This window comes from Aotus nancymaae, unplaced genomic scaffold (genome assembly GCF_030222135.1).
Source record: "Aotus nancymaae isolate 86718 unplaced genomic scaffold, 86718_ANA_hifiasm-v0.15.2.pri h1tg000030l, whole genome shotgun sequence".
NCBI lineage: Eukaryota > Metazoa > Chordata > Mammalia > Primates > Aotidae > Aotus > Aotus nancymaae.
Genome location: NW_026988443.1, coordinates 12332487 through 12350507, shown reverse-complemented (window position 1 = coordinate 12350507; position 18021 = coordinate 12332487). Strand labels below are relative to the sequence as shown.

General features: G+C 54.6%; 1 protein-coding gene across 1 annotated transcript in view; it reads right to left on the bottom strand.

Annotated features, from left to right (window-relative positions):
- CPNE2 (copine 2) overlaps positions 1 to 18021 on the bottom strand; it is a 53554-nt gene that overhangs the window by 8834 nt on the left and 26699 nt on the right. The window contains exons 5-14 of the mRNA XM_021664997.2: positions 17938 to 18009; positions 16182 to 16265; positions 15812 to 15901; positions 14421 to 14519; positions 13886 to 13972; positions 12066 to 12125; positions 9134 to 9267; positions 7517 to 7571; positions 3380 to 3431; positions 1219 to 1352 (exon numbers count right to left, since the gene is read on the bottom strand). Of these exons, the coding sequence (XP_021520672.2) occupies positions 1219 to 1352; positions 3380 to 3431; positions 7517 to 7571; positions 9134 to 9267; positions 12066 to 12125; positions 13886 to 13972; positions 14421 to 14519; positions 15812 to 15901; positions 16182 to 16265; positions 17938 to 18009 (867 nt within the window). The remainder of the gene's footprint in view (positions 1 to 1218; positions 1353 to 3379; positions 3432 to 7516; positions 7572 to 9133; positions 9268 to 12065; positions 12126 to 13885; positions 13973 to 14420; positions 14520 to 15811; positions 15902 to 16181; positions 16266 to 17937; positions 18010 to 18021) is intronic.

Genomic DNA, 18021 nt, shown 5'->3' with positions numbered 1-18021 from the left:
TCTCAAACCTGACCAATCAGCACTCCCCACTTCCCAAGCTTCTACCTGCCAAATTATCTTGAAAAACTCTGATCTCCAAATGCTCAGGGAGACTGATTTGAGTAATAACAAAAGTCCAGTCTCCTGCAGAGTTGGCTCTGTGTGAATTAGTCTTTCTCCACTTCAATTCCCATCTTGATAAATCAGTTCTGTCTAGGCAGCGGGCAAGGTGAACCCACCGGGCGGTTATACTATCTTTTCCACCACCTCCTGGAAGCCAACTGCCACCTCCCTGGTGACCAGGTGCCTCCCTCCCCTAGCTGGTCCCAGTGGTCCCCTTAGGCATGGGACCAGGTCCCTTTCCCTGGGGGAGGAGCCTCTGACTGAGCCTCGTACAGCTCACATCCTGCAGCCAGCACTGACTTCATCCATTCACAGGCACTGGACCAGGTGCAGAGAGAAGGATGTGAACTAGACGTTGCCAACCGTCATCAGGGTCAGCTGGGAACAGGCAGAGAAGGCAAGACATCTGCTTCAGATAGGTGGTCAAGGAAGGCTGCTTGGGGGAGGGGGTCCTGACAGAGGGCTCTGCAGAGTCCAGGAAGGCATGGGCAGGTCCTGGTGGAAATGGGGAGGCGGGCAAGGTGACCCTTGGTGACCCCATCACTGGCATCAGGGCCTGCCTGGGAGCCAGCCTGTAGCTGGGGGCAGGAGAAGGGAAGGAGACCAGGGTTGCAGGTGCCTGGGATGGCTGCTCACCATATATTCCAGATGCCACGCAGCTGCCTTGGCAGCCTGAGGCCAGGCCAGTGAGGCTCTGGCCTTGTTACTGAGTGTAGGGCCAGGGCCAGACAGTTCTGCAGCCCTCAGTGTGAGGCAGGGGCTGCTCTGATTGGAACTTGTTAGGGCCTCAGGGATCACCGCCTCGTTTTCCATCTGGTAACTCTTGTAGGGGTTTCCGGTGCCCCGCCCTGGGGAGACATCTCCAATTGACCACAGCCCTGCTTCCCGCTCAGCATGAATGGATTTGCTTTCCCGTCTGTGCTCCAGGAAGCCAGGGCCAATCAAGTTGAGCTTGACCCAACCAACCCTCTTCCAATACGTGAAGGTAAATTGAGGCCCAGAGAGAAGCAGGATGTCCAGTAGGATTAAAAGCAAAGAGAAGGCAGAATATCCTGCTCCCCGGCCCGGAGGACGTGAATAGTTCCTGGCATGCCTGGCTTGCAGCTGCCTACTCACCGTGGCCGTCTGCTGCTGTGTGGCCTGGGCCGCAAACCGGGCCACGTGGTTGACGATGGGGGAGAAATTGGTGGGACCGTAGAAGCGGATGTGGGGCAGGCAAGCTGAGTACGCCCGGGCAATGCCGTCCACACCTGCCTCGGGAGAAGAGTCTGGATCAGCCCAGTCTCCCTGACCCCACACTCGCTCTCACCCCACTGCTGATGAAGCATCTATTTCATGCTTCCCCAAAATGTCCCTGCCATGGCTAGCATAGGCCTCGTGAGACTGGAAGCTCCCAGAGGGCAGGGCCAGCATGGTAAAAAGCCAAGAGCTCTGAATGTGAAGTCAGACCCACCTGAGGAGTTTGAATCCTGCCCTCTTTTTGGGATGGAGTTTCCCACTGTCATCCAGGCTGGAGTACAGTGACAGGATCTCCGATCACTGCAACCTCCACCTCCCAGGTTCAAGCAATTCTGCCTCAGCCTCCCAAGTAGCTGGGGCTACAGGCGTGTGCTACCACACCCAGCTAATTTTTTGTATTTTTAGTAGAGACAGGGTTTCACCATGTTGGCTAGGTTGGTCTCAAACTCCTGACCTCAGGTGATCTGCCCACCTTGGCCTCCCAAAGTGCTGGGATTATAGGTGTGAGCCACTGCGCCTCACCTGAATCCTGCTTTTCTTAGCTGTGGGACCTGGGGCAAGTTGTTTAATCTTTCTGAGGCTACATCCTTGTCTGTCAATGGGACTGATAATCTACACTCTCTGGCAGTTGGGAGGCTGGGGGTCTCTCAGGCCTTCCCAGAGAAGAGGCTTCGTGAAGCTTGCAGTGATGCTTTGAGACCATGGGAAGCCATCTGGAGGTCCATTCTGGACATGCTATGGCTTCTGCTCAGGTTGGGGGATCGAGGCGCCTGCACAGTGCCTGTACAGAGTAGCTGCTCTGTAAACAGCTGCTGTTATGAGCACACTGCCCTGTGGCCCTGCCCAGAAGGCCTCTGGCCAGGGGTGAAATGGACCAACCAAAATGTCTCTGGAGATCTCCCCTGGTCCGGAGCCAGCCAGGGTAGATCAGACAGCCTGGCCCAGCTTTGGGGATCCCCAGGGAAGGTAGATGCCATGTTGAAGCCAAGTCCTAGGCTGAAAGGTCTCATGATGGTAGAAACAGTCCTCTTCCACACCCACCTGCATCCCCTCTCCTCCTCTCATAGTTTTCTTCCTCTCCGTCCCTCCATCCATCCCTCCCTTCCTTCTTTTTTCTTTCTCTCTTTTCTATCTTGTTTTCTATCTCTTTCCTTCCTTTCTCCCTCCCTCCCTCCCTCCATTCCTTTCTCCCTCCCTCCCTTCCTTCTTTCTCTTTTGAGACAGAGTCTCACCCTGTCACCCAGGCTGGAGTGCAGTGGCGCAATCTCGCTCACTACAACCTCTGCTGCCCAAGTTCGAATGATTCTCCCGCCTGTTTCCTGAGTAGCTGGGATTACAGGCACCCGCCACCGCAGCCAGCTAATTTTTGTAGTTTTAGTAGAGATAGGGTTTCACTATCTTGGGCAGGCTGGTCTTGAACTCCTGACCTCTGATCCACTCAACCTCGGCCTCCCAAAGTGCCGAGATTACAGGCATGAGCCACGGCACCCAGCCTCTGATAGTTTCTTGACTGTCCCTAGGAGGCCCAGAAATCCTCCTAGGCCCGGGGTGGGGTGAACACAGACACACACTCACTACCCAGCCCCTGCCTCTTCCTGATCCCCTGCCAAGCAATTGGAGAGCAGGGCTGGCCTTCCCAGCAAGGGAGGAGTGGGAAGGAGGTGTGCCTGGTGCCACCCTCACCTCCTCCTGGGTTCCACAGGGCTTCCTGTGAGTGGCTTCCTGTAATTCTCACCCAACCACCCAGTAAAGTAAGAACAGCAGCTGTCATCGTTATCCTGGAGCAGGTAAGGAGGCAAAGGCCTGAGAGGTACAGTGACCTTTCTCAGGTCCCACAGCTAGGAAGGGCAGCAGCTGGCCTTGAATCCAGGACTGTGCGACTCCAAACTGCAGCTTTTCCCCCTCTGTCACTCCAAGCAACAGTGGGGAGAGGGGATAGGAGAAAGAAATGAAAACCTGTCCCCTGCCCTCCCTCCACCCAGGGAGCTGGCCGGGCCTGCTGCAAACAAGGGCAGCTGCAGGTGGGTCTGACACTCACCTGAGCAGAAGGGGTTGGTGGGGTTGAAGTTGATGGCAAACTCATGGGAGACCTGAAACAGAGAAAACGCTGAGCTGCAGCCTCCCGCCCCCCAAACCCGGGGCCCCAAATCCACTGCCAGGCTGAGGCTCCCTGAGAGCACCTGGCTCATAACCCCCACCCCTACCTAGGCCACTGATACCCCCCACATCTACTTCCACCTCCACTGCTGGGTGTGACCCACAGAGAAGCCCAACCACCCTCTCTCATAGTGGAGGAAACAGAGACCCTGGCACATCACCCCAGGCTCTTCTGGGGACTGGGGCTGCCTATGACCATCACTACTCTAAGAGTCCCGGGTGGGACAGGGATTTCCCTGTGGGCCAGGGTTCCAGATGCTCCCTCATCACGGCTACTGCTGGGTGTGGGCTCCAATAGAGCACCACTTCTCTGGGCTTCAGAGGCTTTTCCTACCTTAACAGTAAGCAAAGGGGCTTGGAGGGGAGCCCGCCTTGTGCCAGATAGCCAAACTGGGGTGAGCTGACAGCCCTCTCAGAGCTGACCTGGTGATCAGGGGGTGTAACAGGGCTGCAAGGGGGTCAAATGGGGCTGTCACAAGACCCCTAGGGACTGATCCTGCTTCTCTGCCTCCAGGCCCAGCACCCAGCCCTGGAGGATCATCAGAGGCTGACCCAGACACTCCGGGACACTGCTGCACCCATGACATCCGGCGGCTGCTGCTCGCATGGCTTTGGGGTAAGGGGGACTCATAACTGGCCCCGTTCGGGGCTGTGGGTGATACTGCAGTGCGTGCAGAACCCAGGGTCTCAGGAGAGGCTGGAGAGCTCAGATGGGGGACAACCCCTCTACTCTTCCCTCTCCTGCAGCCCCACAGCCCCAAATCCCCCTCAGCCCCCTTCTTACCACATACCACATCCACGTTCAGTGCTGTGCAGGGATCCCCTCGCTCCCTCCTCACAACAGCCCAATGGAAGGGCAGCTGTTACCACCTCATCTTACGGATGACAAAACTGAGAAAAAGAGTGGACTAGAATTTTTCCATATTTTCTGGAGGGCAGAGATGGTACTGGAACTGAGGTCAGGCTGCCCCCAGAGATCACACTAACCTCCGAAGGCATTCCTCCCCCAGGAATTTTCAATGAGGAGGGCAAAGTGACCCCATCCCCTGTCCTCAGCTGCAGGAGGAGGGCTTTTGTCTGGGCACAGACAATCCCAGACGGACCCTTCAGCTCCAAGACACAATGACGGAGGGTGCTGAGAGGCTCTCCTAGATCCGGTGTCCCCATTTTACAAATAAACGAACCGAGACCCAGAGAAGGGAAGCCAGGCGCCAGAGCCACACAGTAGAACAGGTGTCTGACTCAGTGCCCTGAAGCCTCTCCTGGGGTGGGAGTTGGCCTTACTCCTGGGGGAGAGGGCAGGGATCCAGCAGTGGGGTTCACTCCAGCCTCCCTGGCAGTCCCAGCGTGGGGAGGCAGTGGGAGGACTCCTCCCTGTTTCAGGGAATGGGGCTTTCTGTTCGTTTTTTGTGCTGTCTACTTTAGGTGCCCAACACAGAGCCCGTCCCCTGGTGTCCCTCTTGGGTCCTTTCCCTGTCCAGGGCCCCTTTCACCCTGTCCCCAGTCTAGGCTCCAGGTTTGGGGGCTGGAGGTCCCTGTTGCCATGGAGACTTCCTGAGCCTTTTCAGAGATTACGAGAGGGTCTTGTATGGAGGGGCTGAGAGAGAAAACGGTTGCCAGGGAAACAGGCCTCCCTTGGGCCAATGACTTCTCAAAAAATCAGATTTTGGGAGATTTTAGAGACCACATGAGAAAGCCCCCTGTTGACAGGGGTGGAGGAATGTTTTGGCTTCTTGGGTGCCCCACTCTTCATTCCCACTCTGTCCCCCTCTTTATTTGGGGGCGGGCCTGGCCTCGTGATCAGGGGCCTGTGGGAGGTTGTCCATCTCCCGCAGAGGCCCCAGAGGTTGCCTCCTCTGGCAGCTCCATTTCATAGCTGGAAAGAATGAGGTTCTGAGAGGGCCAGGGAGTGCCCAGGTCACAAAGTGGGACCTGGGGACAAGTGTCCATGCCGCCAGCAGCGGCAGCCCAGCCCCTCCCACCCTGGCTGCCCTGGTTTGCCTGAGAAACGTCATAAACAGGACAAGTTCCTGGAGGCCACAGAAGCTGCCTGGGGACTGGCTGTTGGCCACAGGCCTTTGTCCTGGGACTCCTTGTTGCCTTCTGACAGCCAATAGCCCTGTTCACCCAACCTGGCCTGACTCAGCCCTGTGGTCAGGGAGCAATTTCAGGCTCCGTTCTCTGCGGCCCCGGCTGAGGCAGGCAGGGGAGGCAGGGGGCGGGGCATGGAGAAAGTTCCAGGGATCTCAGAGTGACTGTCCTCTTTGAGCATCAGTTTCCCCACCTGCAGAGTGTGCCACTTCCCCTAGACCTTTGCACAGACTGTGCCTTCTGCCCAGATCCCGTGACTCCGCTCACTTTGAAGGGCCAAGGCCTGATGCCATCTCCAAAGGGAAACACATTCTGAGCTCCTCAGCCACTCTCTGGGGCAGGAATCCTCTCCGGGCTCATCTGGGCCAGCCTCAGGGAGAAACTGAGCCTGGCTGCATGCTCCTTCTGGCTCCTTCCAGCTCCCTACCCTCAGAAAACCAACCCTTTTGTTTGCTCAGACCACTGGGCTGGGTCCCACATCCACTCTGTCAACAAACAACAGCATTGCACACTGCCAGCCAGCTGCTGGGACGTGGGCAGAAGCAAACCCGGCGCCTTCGCCAGGCAATCACAAACAAGTCACAGAGTTCCATGAGGGCAGGGCTCTGGGCAGGAAGCAGGGCCCCACGTGAGCATGAGTATGAGCGTGGCTCCCAGAGGGCAGGCCACTCCCCAAAATTCTAGGTGAAAATCGGTGGCAGAAGCCCAGGAGAGGGAGCTTCACCCAGCAGCAGGCTGGGTGAAGGCCATGTGCAAAGGCCCTGAGGTGGGAATGAATGAAGGAGCTTCAGGAGGCAGGAGTGAGGTGAGTCAGAATGAGAGAGAGTGTGAGGGGCCAGGAGGGGCCTGGCCTGGCGGCTCCCATGGCAGGAGGAAGCAGGACACAGCATCTGTCCTTTCCTAGCCTGGATGCAGCATCTTTCTTGGCACCGCCAGGTACTCTGGCCTGGCCAAGCCCCGGCCTCCCCAGCGTTGCCCTGTGACATTTACAAGGAGGCTTTTGCTCAAGAAAACATCTCATTCAGTTCTTTGAAAGCTGGCTGGTGTCCTAGCAACGGGCTCATGCTGGGCCCAGCCGCACCAGCTCGCCCTGCCCCCCGAATGGCATCACTGTGGCCCAGCTTTGGTCCTATCTGAGGTGTGGCCTCACATCACAGGGAGCCAGGACACCCACCTCTCCTGCCCTGGCCCTTGGGCCACTCCCTGAAATTCTAGGTGAAAATCATCCTCCCCAGAGAGGACCAGGGAGGGCGGGAGGCAAAAGCTCATTCTGGAAACAGCATGCAGCACAGCAGGGCAGACAAGAAGGGGTACTGGGCCGGGTGCGGTGGCTTACACCTATAATCCCAGCACTTTGGGAGGCCGAGGTAGACAGATCACAAGGTCAAGAGATCGAGACCATCCCGGCCAACATGGTGAAACTCCTTCTCTATTAAAAATACAAAAATCAGCTGGGCGTGGTGGTACACGCCTGTAGTCCCAGCTACTCTGGAGGCTGAGGCAGGAAGATTGCTTGAACCCGAGAGGTGGAGGTTGCAGTGAGCCGAGATCACGACACTGCACTCCAGCCTGGGCAACAGAGCAAGACTCTATCTCAAAATAAATAAATAAATAAAAATAAAAATTGTTTATCTGAAATTCTAACTTAACTGGGTATCTTGTATTTTGATTTGCGATCTCTGGCAATCCTATCTGTCTTCCCCACTCCACATGGGTCTCAGGAGCAGAGAACATAACTGTGCTGTCCCGTTACAGCTTCAGTGCCTGCCCGAGGATCAGGCTTGAGAAATGAGCGTGGCCTGGGGTGAACACAGGGAAGGCAGGGCAACAGAGCCCCAGCCCAAGACCTTTCCAGAGCAGATCCTAGAGAGGCCCTACACACAAACCCCATCTCAACCAAAAGGAAACTGACTCCGGCTTCACTCACCTTCCAGTCTGGGGGTAACTGGGCCCCGAATCCCAGAGCTGGAAACATCTTATCACTAATCAGAGAGAGAAGAGAAACATACTGTGAGACACCTGAAGACACTGCCGGACCCTCTGCCCAGGGCTGGGCCCACTCTGCCTTGTATACTTCCAAGGACAGAAAGGAGGGGCTTACCACCTCTAGAAAGAGCTATTAGGATCATCTACCTCACGAGCCCAACCCACCTCCGGGGACCCGGTGAACATGTGGCTTGACCACATCTATGCCTGTGGCAGACACAATGGTAATTCTTTTTTTTTTTTTTTGAGACTGAGTCTTGCTCTATCACCAGGTTAGAGTGCAGTGGCACGATCTCAGATCACTGCAACCTCTGTCCCCCAGGTTCAAGCAATTCCACAGCCTCAGCCTCCTGAGTAGCTGGGACTACAGGCATGTACCACCACGCACGGCTAATTTTTTGTATTTTAGTAGAGATGGGGTTTTACCACGTTGGCCAAGATGGTCTTGATCTCCTGACCTTGTGATCTGCTCACCTTGGCCTCCCAAAGTGCTGGGATTACTGGCATGAGCCATGGCACCCGGCCTCTTTTTTTTTTTGAGATGGAGTTTCGCTCTTGTTGCCCAGGTTGGAGTGCAGTGGCATGATCTCAGCTCACCGCAACCTCTGCCTCCCAGGTTCAAGCGATTCTCCTGCCTCAGTCTCCTGAGTAGCTGGGATTACAGGTGCCTGCCACCACCCCTGGCTAATTTTTTATTTTTAGTAGAGACAGGGGTTCACCATGTTGGTCAGGCTGGTCTCGAACTTCTGACCTCAGGTGATCCACCCACCTCGGCCTCCCAAAGTGCTGGGATTACAGGCGTGAACCACCGCGCCCAGCCCAACAATGGTACTTCTCACCAATGGGCCTGGCTGCAGCTTCTAGATCCTTCTCAAACTGAGACCCCAGCCAGCCACTAAACCAAGGTCAAGATGGAAGTAGAATGAATTTACTGGCTGTTCTCAACCTCCTGCTCATAGCTGGGGAAAACTTTCCTAATATGAGAGCCCTCCTGTGGCATTCAAGGTCATCATCCAGCCCCAGAGCCTAGTCTCATCTCCTGCCTGCTCCCCCTCGCACCCCACTCCCTTAGCCCTGGCCAGTAGCCACTTGCTGTTCCCCAAACACACAGGGTACCTTCGCATTCCAAATCCAATGTTGTAGTGCCCCCATTTTTCACATCTCTCCCTAATCTGTTTCCCCTAGCAAACTCCTACTCATCCTCTAAGGCCCAATCAAAATGACCCCTTCTCTCTGTAGATTTCCCTGATACCCTGCAATGCCTCTCTTTTTGTGCTCCCATAGCTCCTGCTTCACATGTAAACTGGTCTCTCAGAAGTCCAATGATGTCTTCCTTATCTTCCTCTTTAAGTGAGAACTTCCTGAGGATAGGGACCATGTTCAGCAATTGATTAGCAATGTCTGTCATCGGTATGGGAATGGGTAATAACTGCACCTATGCCATTTGCTGTCCATTCCTAGATTTGATGATCTCTGTGTCCCTTCTAGCTTTGACACACTGAGCTTCCCAGGTTGAATGGAACCCTAGCTGACCTTCAGAGCCCCTCTCCAACCTTACCTGTCGTAGTCCTGAATGATCTGCCCAACAGCCCAGATGGCCGACAGATATTCGTTGGTGCCCATAGGGTTGATATAGTGCAAAGAGGAAGGGTCGAGGGGATTCCCGTTGGAGGCTGTAAAGTCTATTCCAACCTGCAGAGTAGAGGAAAAGGCTACCCAGTGTGGCCAGAGACCCCAGCACCCTATCCCAATCCCAGGGAATAGGAGAGGTAGATGGGACATGGGAAGCCCACTCATCTCCCAGCCCTCCCCACAATAAGATGGTCTGAAACCTAGAACCTGCCTGATTGTATCACTCCTCTGCTCTAATGCCATCTGTGGCTCCCTATTGCCCAAGCATAAAGTCCATTGCCTAGATGGAATGACATAAGGCTAACTTACAGTCCCAGATTCCTTTCCTTCCTCGCTATCCTTACCCACACATTCATCCGTTCCCACAGGCAGGCATTTATTCATGAGCTTCCCTCTGCATGCAGAGCCAGGGCATCGTCTCTTCCCATCTAACTCTGCTCCGTCTTCCCAGGCTAACTCAGATGCTGCTGCTCCACTGTAACCTTCCCAGATACCTCACCCCCAACCCAAGCCATCTCCCCATCATCCCTCAGACCACCAAGGGACCTGGGACCTGGGGCTGCCTGGTAGAACAGTGCCCGTCTCCCCGATCAGCCAGCAGCTCACCACAGGTGAGGCACAGGCTCTGGAGGAGCTAGGCCCAGGGCTGGGAACAGCAGACAAGGCAGGTGCTTAACAGACTCAGGGCTGATGGGCGGGCAGGGATTGGGGCTCTACCTGCTCTCACAGCTCCAGGGAATCCCAGCCCAGTCCCTGGAGAAACAGCACAGAGGGGTGGGCAAGAGTGGCCCCTGCCCAGCAGGGAAGGGTTAGAAGTAGGACCCAGGGGAAGATTTGGCTACGTGGGAACTCAGTTGCTGTGGGGTAGGAGAGAAGGGGTCACCCATCCAAATCCTCATGTGGCTAGAGGGTCACTCCCCCAGGTCAGGGGCAGCATGTCTTACTCCTTGAGTCTTAGTCCTCGAGGGACCCTTGCAGGGACACAGCCTAGAGTCTGGGAGCCTGGCACAAAGGAGGCAGGCAGTGTGCGTCTGCTGAATGAACAAACGCATGCAGGAGGAACAGGAGGGCCTGGACTCTCTGCAGGGGAGGGGACAGCAGTGGGCAGCAGGGTCAGAGGTCAGTAAGGCCAATCCTCTGACTCCATGGTGTCCTGCGATGCCCTCCATCCCCCATTGGGACTTAGGGGTGGTGATGGGGAGTGGTGAGACAACATGGGGAGGTTGGCAGAGCGGGGCAACCCAGCAGCTTCCTTCCTGCTGGGCCTGAGGCTCCCTTAGGCTAGGCAAGCAAAGCCAGGATGAATGGCACAGAGTCTGGAGGGCAAAGACTCCAGGCCACAGGCAAGGTGACAGTTCATTCTTCCAACGAGAAATGATCGAGCACCTGCTATGTGCCAGGTACTGTGTGATATGCTGGGGTTGGAGTGGAAGCAAAATAAACAAAGTGCCCAAACTTAAAGCACTCACATTCCAGGGGGTGCGACGATCAGGGAGAAGCAACAAATGCAAAAGAATCTCGGGGCAGCAAGTGCCCAGAAGATATGAAAATAGGGAGGGCTGGGCCCGGTGGCTCATGCCTGTAATCCCAGCACTTTGGTAGGCCAAGGTGGGTGGATCGATTGAGCCCAGGAGTTTGAGACCGGCCCGGGCAACATGGCAAAACCCCATCTCTACCCAAAATGCAAAAATTAGCTGGGCTTGATGGCATACACATGTAATCCCAGCTACTCAGGAGGCTGAGGTGGGAGGATCAATTGAGCCCTGAAGGTAGAGGGTGCAGTGAGCTGAGATCGCACCACGGCACTCTAGACAAAATGACAGAATGAAACGCTGTCTCAAAAAAAAAAAAGAAAAGAAAAGAAAGAAAATCAGAAGATATGGCCGAGCGCCGGTGGTTCACGCCTGTAATCCCGGCACTTTGGAAGGCTGAGGTGGGCAGATCACCAGGTCAAGAGATCAAAACCATCCTGGCTAACATGGTGAAATCCCATCTCTACTAAAAATACAAACATTAGCTGGGTGTGATGGCGCACGCCTGTAGTCCCAGCTACTCAGGAGGCTGAGGCAGGAGAATCACTTGAACCAGGGAGGCAGAGGTTGCAGTGAGCGGAAATTGTGCCACTGCACTCCAGCCTGGCGACAGAGCGAGACTCAATCAGAAAGAGAGAGAGAGAGAGAGAGAAAGAGAGAGAGAGAGAGAGAGAAACAAAAGAAAAGAAAGAAGGAAAGAAAGAGAGAGAGAAAGAAAGAAAGAAAAAGAAAGAAAGAAAGAGAGAGAAAGAGAGAAAATAGACAGGACAGAGAAACAGGAAGGCGTTGAGGGAGGGAGGGCTCCCTGGAAGGTGACCTCCGTTACCTCCTCAGGCCTGAAGAATGGCAGGGACGCAGCCATGCGAAGGTTCTGGGGAAGAGTGTTTCAGACAGAGGGAACAGCAAATGCAGAAGGAACAGCATATGCAAAGTTCTAAGATGGAGCCGAGCTTGGTGTGTTGGACAAACAGAGGAACAGTGTGGTTACAGCCCAGTGAGCGAGGAGGAAGGAGAATGCAGATGAGGGAGGCAGGGGTCAGATCGCTGAAGGCCTTGTGGCCAGTGAGGAGGAATTTGTATTTTTCCACTAGACTGAGAGCTGTGGAGCCATGCTCTGACCTGTAGTTAAGCCCCAACTCAGGCCCATCCAGCAGGACCAGACATACCACTCATGCCCTCTCTACTGGGCCAGACACATCCCTTGCCCCAGGGAAGTCCTTCCTGAAGTCTATCCCAAGTCCCTCTGGCTGCAGCAGTGGCCTAAGTCCTCAGGGAAGACCCTCACTGGGATGGGGGTGCAGAGGGGGCCAGCGGGGAGAGCCTTACGGTGAACATGAGCTGGCAGCCTCCCAAGATGTAGTCTAGGAAGGAGTAGTCTCGGTTTATCTGGAAGAAAGCGGGTGAGTCAGTGGGTCCCCTGACTTGGTCACACTCCCCATGGGGGAGTTGTTGCTCTATGTCTTGCAGCCTCCGTAGGGACAAGGAGGTCAAAAAAGGCTGATGGGCCTGATCTAATTACAACAAAACCCAAATCTCTCTAGAAAGAAGCCTTCAGTGCATTGGTTCCCAATGGGTGGGGGACTCACAGAGACCCCTGCACCCCCCAGATACACAGACACATGCTGATTCCAGCCAGGGTCCCAGGGCCCAGCGTCGGTTACCTGACAGAGAAGGTAAGTACTTAGTTAGGTACTACTTACCTTCTCCTGGCCCTTATTAATCTACCTTTTTAACAAAGAGAAAGAGCAAGCCTCCAGTTCAAGGCCTTCCTCTAGAAGTTGATCGAGCTCTTAAAAGACTGTATTTGTTCTGATGGTCTTTGTCTCCTTTTGGCAAAGAAGCAGACCTTTTAATTTTGGTGGAGTTCTAAGAATTCCTTTCTAAATAAATGTATTTAAGTTAAAAAAAAGAGAGAGAGAGAGAGAGAGAAAATAAAGAAACAGGCCAGCTGCAGTGGCTCATGCCAGTAATCCCAGCACTTTGGGAGGCTGAGGCAGGCAGATCACTTGAGGTCAGGAGTTCAAGACCAGCCTGGTCAACATGGTGAAACCTCATCTCTACTAAAAATACAAAAAGTAGCTGGACATGGTGGTATGCACCTGTAATCCCAGCTACTCAGGAGGCTGAGGCAGAACTGCTTGAACCTGGAAGGCAGAGGTTGCAGTGAGCTGAAATTGCACCACTGCACAACAGCCTGGGCAACAGAGTGATTCCATCTCAAAAAACAAACAAACAAAAAAGAAACAATAATGCAGGGAAGAAAGGCTGATTCAAAAAAATAAGTAAGGCAGGTGCCAGAAATTGTGAAAAGTGTTGTGAATGTCGGAAATTTCAGAAACAAGCACCATCCATCGCGAGGCTGCAACCTGACAGCTTGATCTTTTACAGAGCACATTCTGTCGTGGCATCACGAGCGTTTGTGTAAACCTAGCCAGACAAGGCTCCAAATAAGGTTCAGGTCTGGAGTCCACCCGCTGGTGGAGAGCAGCGCTGGGACTCCTGAGCTGTCAGGCCAGAGCCCAGGGCTCCTGCTCCCCCGCCCCACGCTGCCTTCCTTAATGTCCTGCCAGATCCAACAGTTATTTGGCCACCAGGTCTCCTGGCCCCCGCCCACAGCCCAGCCACTGCTGATAGGAATTTCGTGAGCTCAGGTCCTCGGCAGCAGTGCTCTGGGGTTGGTTCAGCCCAATAGGGACAGGTCACAAAATGGAGACCCACAGCCACACTTCCAGAGGCCTCAGTGGTCCTGGCTGTACCATGGGAGTCACAGTGACACGGATGCCAGAGAGGACAGGGTGCCCCCCCCCAATGTCCTCTGCCCCTTGCATGCCAACCGTGGGCAGTGGCAGCTTGAAACAATGACTCCCCCACCAGGACAGGCCCTGGAAGGTCAGCTCGTGCTTCCTCGGCCTCCGCAAAGGAATGCGATAGAAGACTAACCCTGGATACACTCTGCCTTGTTAATATCTCCATTCCACAGATGAGGAGACTGAGGCCCAGTGAGGTTAAGTTCAGGAGGCCACAGGGCCAGGATGTGGCAGAGCCAGGATTTGAACCCAGGCCTCGCTGGCTCGAGACCCAATGCTCTGTCTATCCCTTCTGTGTGGCCTTAGACCTGGCTCTGGGCCTGTGGTGTGCCAGCTCACCTTGCAGGATCTCAAGATGATGATGCCTGAGTTTTTATAGTTCTTCTTCTTCCTCTGCTTCTTGGGGTTGATGCAGTCGAACTCGAGCTGAGCAACACAGGAGAAGAAAGAGACTCAGCTCAGGGCTTCTCTGGGGACAGATCCTTCCCATGGCCCTAGAATGGGGGCAGCATGCTTCCTCCAGGGAGCCTCCTGGGATGTCCACATCCAGAAATGGTAGCAGGATCAGCATCTGCCTCCCTCCTCCCCAAATAACGCACCCTCACCCCCATCCTGTCCAGCTGAGGGCCCAATATCACAGGATGACTTAAATGGACAGCTCCTGACTGCTCACTATGTGCTGGGCACTTAATCTCCACCCAAATCCTCTGCCCCCATTGACAGATGGAGAAACTGAGTCTTAGACTGAATGCCTTGCTCAAGGTCATGCAGCCAGAAAGGGGATCTGAGCCCCAGGCTGCCTGACCCAAGACCCTGCGTCCCTTCCCCCAGCCCTGCTGAGGCCTTGGGGTTACAATACACATGCCCATCTCACCGGGACGCCGTCTCGAGCCTCACACATCTGTGACACTGAGGTCTGGAACTCGCCAATGAAGTCATGGCCCCCGTCGTTGTCATAGTCGTAGCACATGACCTGGGGTGGGTTCAGCATGGTCATCCCAGAGCTGTCCCCCAAGAGGTGCTCTCCAGCCCCTCTCAACTCCCCAAGCAAACCCTCTGTCTTCTGTTTGGGTAGTGCTTCCCCTCGGCGTCTGCCTAGCTGGCCTGAGTAGCTTCTGAACTGCCTCCTACAGGAAGCCTTCCGTGATTGCTGGGAATAGGAAAAAGTGTGTCTGCCCCAGTGATGGAGGCTGTAACCTCTAGTGCAGGAAATTCCACTCCTCACACACGTGGCAATTGGCTCCCCATCTGTCTCAGGTTGTGACTTACTCAGCTTATGGCCTGGGGCCCTCTCTAGACATATTTTTTTCTGAGGTGGACACAGAAATCACAGCTTTATATGCTGTCTAACTGAGCCACCAGGACCCTCCTAGGAGGAAGGCAGGGATTATTGTTCCCATCCTACCGATGGGTAACTGAAGCCCTGAAAGAGAAGCACCTACCCAAAGTCTCACAGCAGCAGTAGCAGACCCAGTACTAGAACCCAAGATTCCTGGTACCCTACTTGGGAGTCCCTGTCCTGACCTAGCTGTCTCCCCAACCTCATCTGCTCTCAGCCCCAGCCCCAGCCCCAGGGACTAAGAGCTTTTAAATTTTTCTTTATTTGATTATACTTTATAATTTTTTTTTTTTTTTTTTTTTTTTTTGAGACAGAGTCTTGCTCTGTTACCCAGGCTGGAGTGCAGTGGCTCAATCTGGGCTCACTACAACCTCTGCCTCCCGCGTTCAGGCAATTCTCCTGCCTCAGGCTCCTGAGTAGCTGGGATTACAGGCATGTGCCACCATGCTCAGCTAATTTTTGTATTTTTAGTAGAGATGGGGTTTTCCCATGTTGGCCAGGCTGGTCTTGAACTCCTGACTTCCAGTGATCTGCCCACCTCGGCATTCCAAAATGGTGGCATTACAGGCAGAAGACACTGTGCCTGGCCAGAGGACTGAGCGCTTTTAGAGAGACAGGTAATCACTGTCCTCACCATGCCACATTTGATCGTTTCCAAGGTGTTTCCCTAGCTAGCAGCTCCACAGCCCTCCGGGAAGGGCAAGACAGTTTTAGAGGGGGGCTCAAAGGTGGGGGCCCTGCCCAGGTACTTCAGGACATCAGAAAGATCCAGGATGAAGACCCAGTCTCTGGTCCTCCCTCCTCCGAAGATGGGGTTCTTTCCATTTGTAGGAGAAAGAGCTTTCACAAGGCATCCCGGGAGCCTCAAGTGGACCAGGAGGCTGGAGCTGTCAAGGTGGGGAGCAGGGTCCCCAAGGGCCCCTCACCTGGATGGGCTTCTCCATGTCCCCATCACACAGGGACACGAAGGGCACCGTAAATGGCTTCCACACGGGGTCCAGTGTGTACTTGATCACCTGCGGGACAGAGAGGGGTGTGGTGAGCTCAGACCCTGGGCAGCAGTGCTCTGGGGTTGAGTCAGCCCAGTGGGGACAGGTGACAAAATGGAGACCCACAGCCATACTTCCAGAGATGGAGGCGCACGTCCCTGTGGCCAGGAGGAAGCACATCCCTCTGGCGCCACTGTGGGTTTTCCTGCACACTGCACGGTTGTGACCGCACCACCCTTTCCAGAGCTATGGAGGGGCTGGACTGCAAGCCCACTGCTTAGAGACCCCTGGGCCCCCACGTACCCACCTCGGTCCTGTGGACCAGCATCCACTTGCCATCGTCTCCTGGCTTATAAAACTCCAGAAAGGGGTCTGACTTCCCAAAGAGGTCCTGGGAGAGGAGGGAGGATGCAGGTTAGAGGCACAGCCCTGCCAGGTACAGGCGGGATGGGGGTATGATCCTGCTGCCTCCCCAGCCAGGTGTCAGTGTGGGAGCTGTGGGCAGAGCCAGCCAGGTCCCCTCCCCTCAGGCTCGCAAGGCTCAGCAAGAGGCCCAGGGCAGCTGCAGCCCCCTGGGACCAAGCAGATCCCCCAGCAGAAATCCCACCCTGGGGCCGTCAGAGCTTGTACTCAGAGACCCCCGAGACCTAGAGGTTGTGTGAGTCAGAACTCCAGCATTTTAGACGGGCCAGGACTTCAAGAGGGCAACTGTTCCCAAGGTAGGGTGAAGCTCCCAGCGGGGTGTGATTTCAATTTATTCTATTGGGAATGTGAAAAACTGAAACTATCTTGCACATGACATAGGAATACCATGGCCTCTAAAAAATCATTTAAGCTTTAAAAAGAGCCACTTCGGCCGGGCGCGGTGGCTCAAGCCTGTAATCCCAGCACTTTGGGAGGTCGAGGTGGGTGGATCACGAGGTCAAGAGATCGAGACCATCCTGGTCAACATGGTGAAACCCCGTCTCTACTAATACAAAAAATTAGCTGGGCATGGTGGCGCGTGCCTGTAATCCCAGCTACTCAGGAGGCTGAGGCAGGAGAATTGCCTGAACCCAGGAGGCGGAGGTTGCGGTGAGCCGAGATCGCGCCATTGCACTCCAGCCTGGGTAAAAAGAGCGAAACTCCGTCTCAAAAAAAAAAAAAAAAAAAAAAAAAAAGAGCCACTTCTTACATATGACTCTATCTAAATCTATTATCAATCTATTATCTACCTATGTCTATCTATCATGTATCTATTATGGATCTATATCCATTATCTGTTTGTCATCTATGCATCTATCATCTATCTATCTGGGGGGGTCTCACTTATTGCCCAGGCTGGTCTCAAACTCCTGGCCTCAAGTGATCCTCCTGCTTCCGCTTCCCAAATAGCTGGGATTACAGGTGTGAGACGCTGCACCTGGCAAGTATCGCTTTAAAGAGGTTATATTCAAGTGAGGGAGATGGAAAATAAAGTAAGTAAAGAAAGTGTGCTAGACAGCAGTAAGTGTTAAGGAGACAAGCGGGAGGGGTGGGAAACCGAAGACCAACTTCAGGGAAGGCCTCATTTAGGAGGTGATGTGGGAGCAAAGGCTTGATGGAGGTGAGAGGGTCCTATGAGAACATTCAAGGAAGAGAGCCTCCCAGGCAGAGGGAACAGCAAATGCGAAGCTCCTGAGGGAGGAGACTGCCTCGTTTAATTCACAGACAAGGGTCTTGATTTGGCTGAAACAGAGTGAAGTGAGGGGAGGAAGGGGGAGGTCGAGGAGTCAGGGCACTGGGGACACACCAGGTAGGGCCCCACTGGGTAAGGACCCTGGAATGTACTTACACTAAGTGAGATGGGGATGCCCCGATGAGCAGGTTTCCAGCTGTACTTTGAATACCCCTAGGTAATGGGACACTCACTACCTCAGAGGTGAAGGAGTCCTAATCGGGAGTGGCCAGGAGGGCTGTGTGCTAGGCCAGTCCCTGGAATGTGATGGAGGTGGTGGCCTGAGGCCCTGGGATGAGGCCACACAGCCCTGGGGCTGGTGGGGAGCTGCTGTTCCCAATGGGAGCCCCTCCTCTGCCCGTCTCACCTTCTTGTCCAGCCTCCTGCCCGCCAGGCTCAGTGTGATGACACGGTTGTCAGACAGCTCCTGGGCAGCGATCTGTAAGGCCGT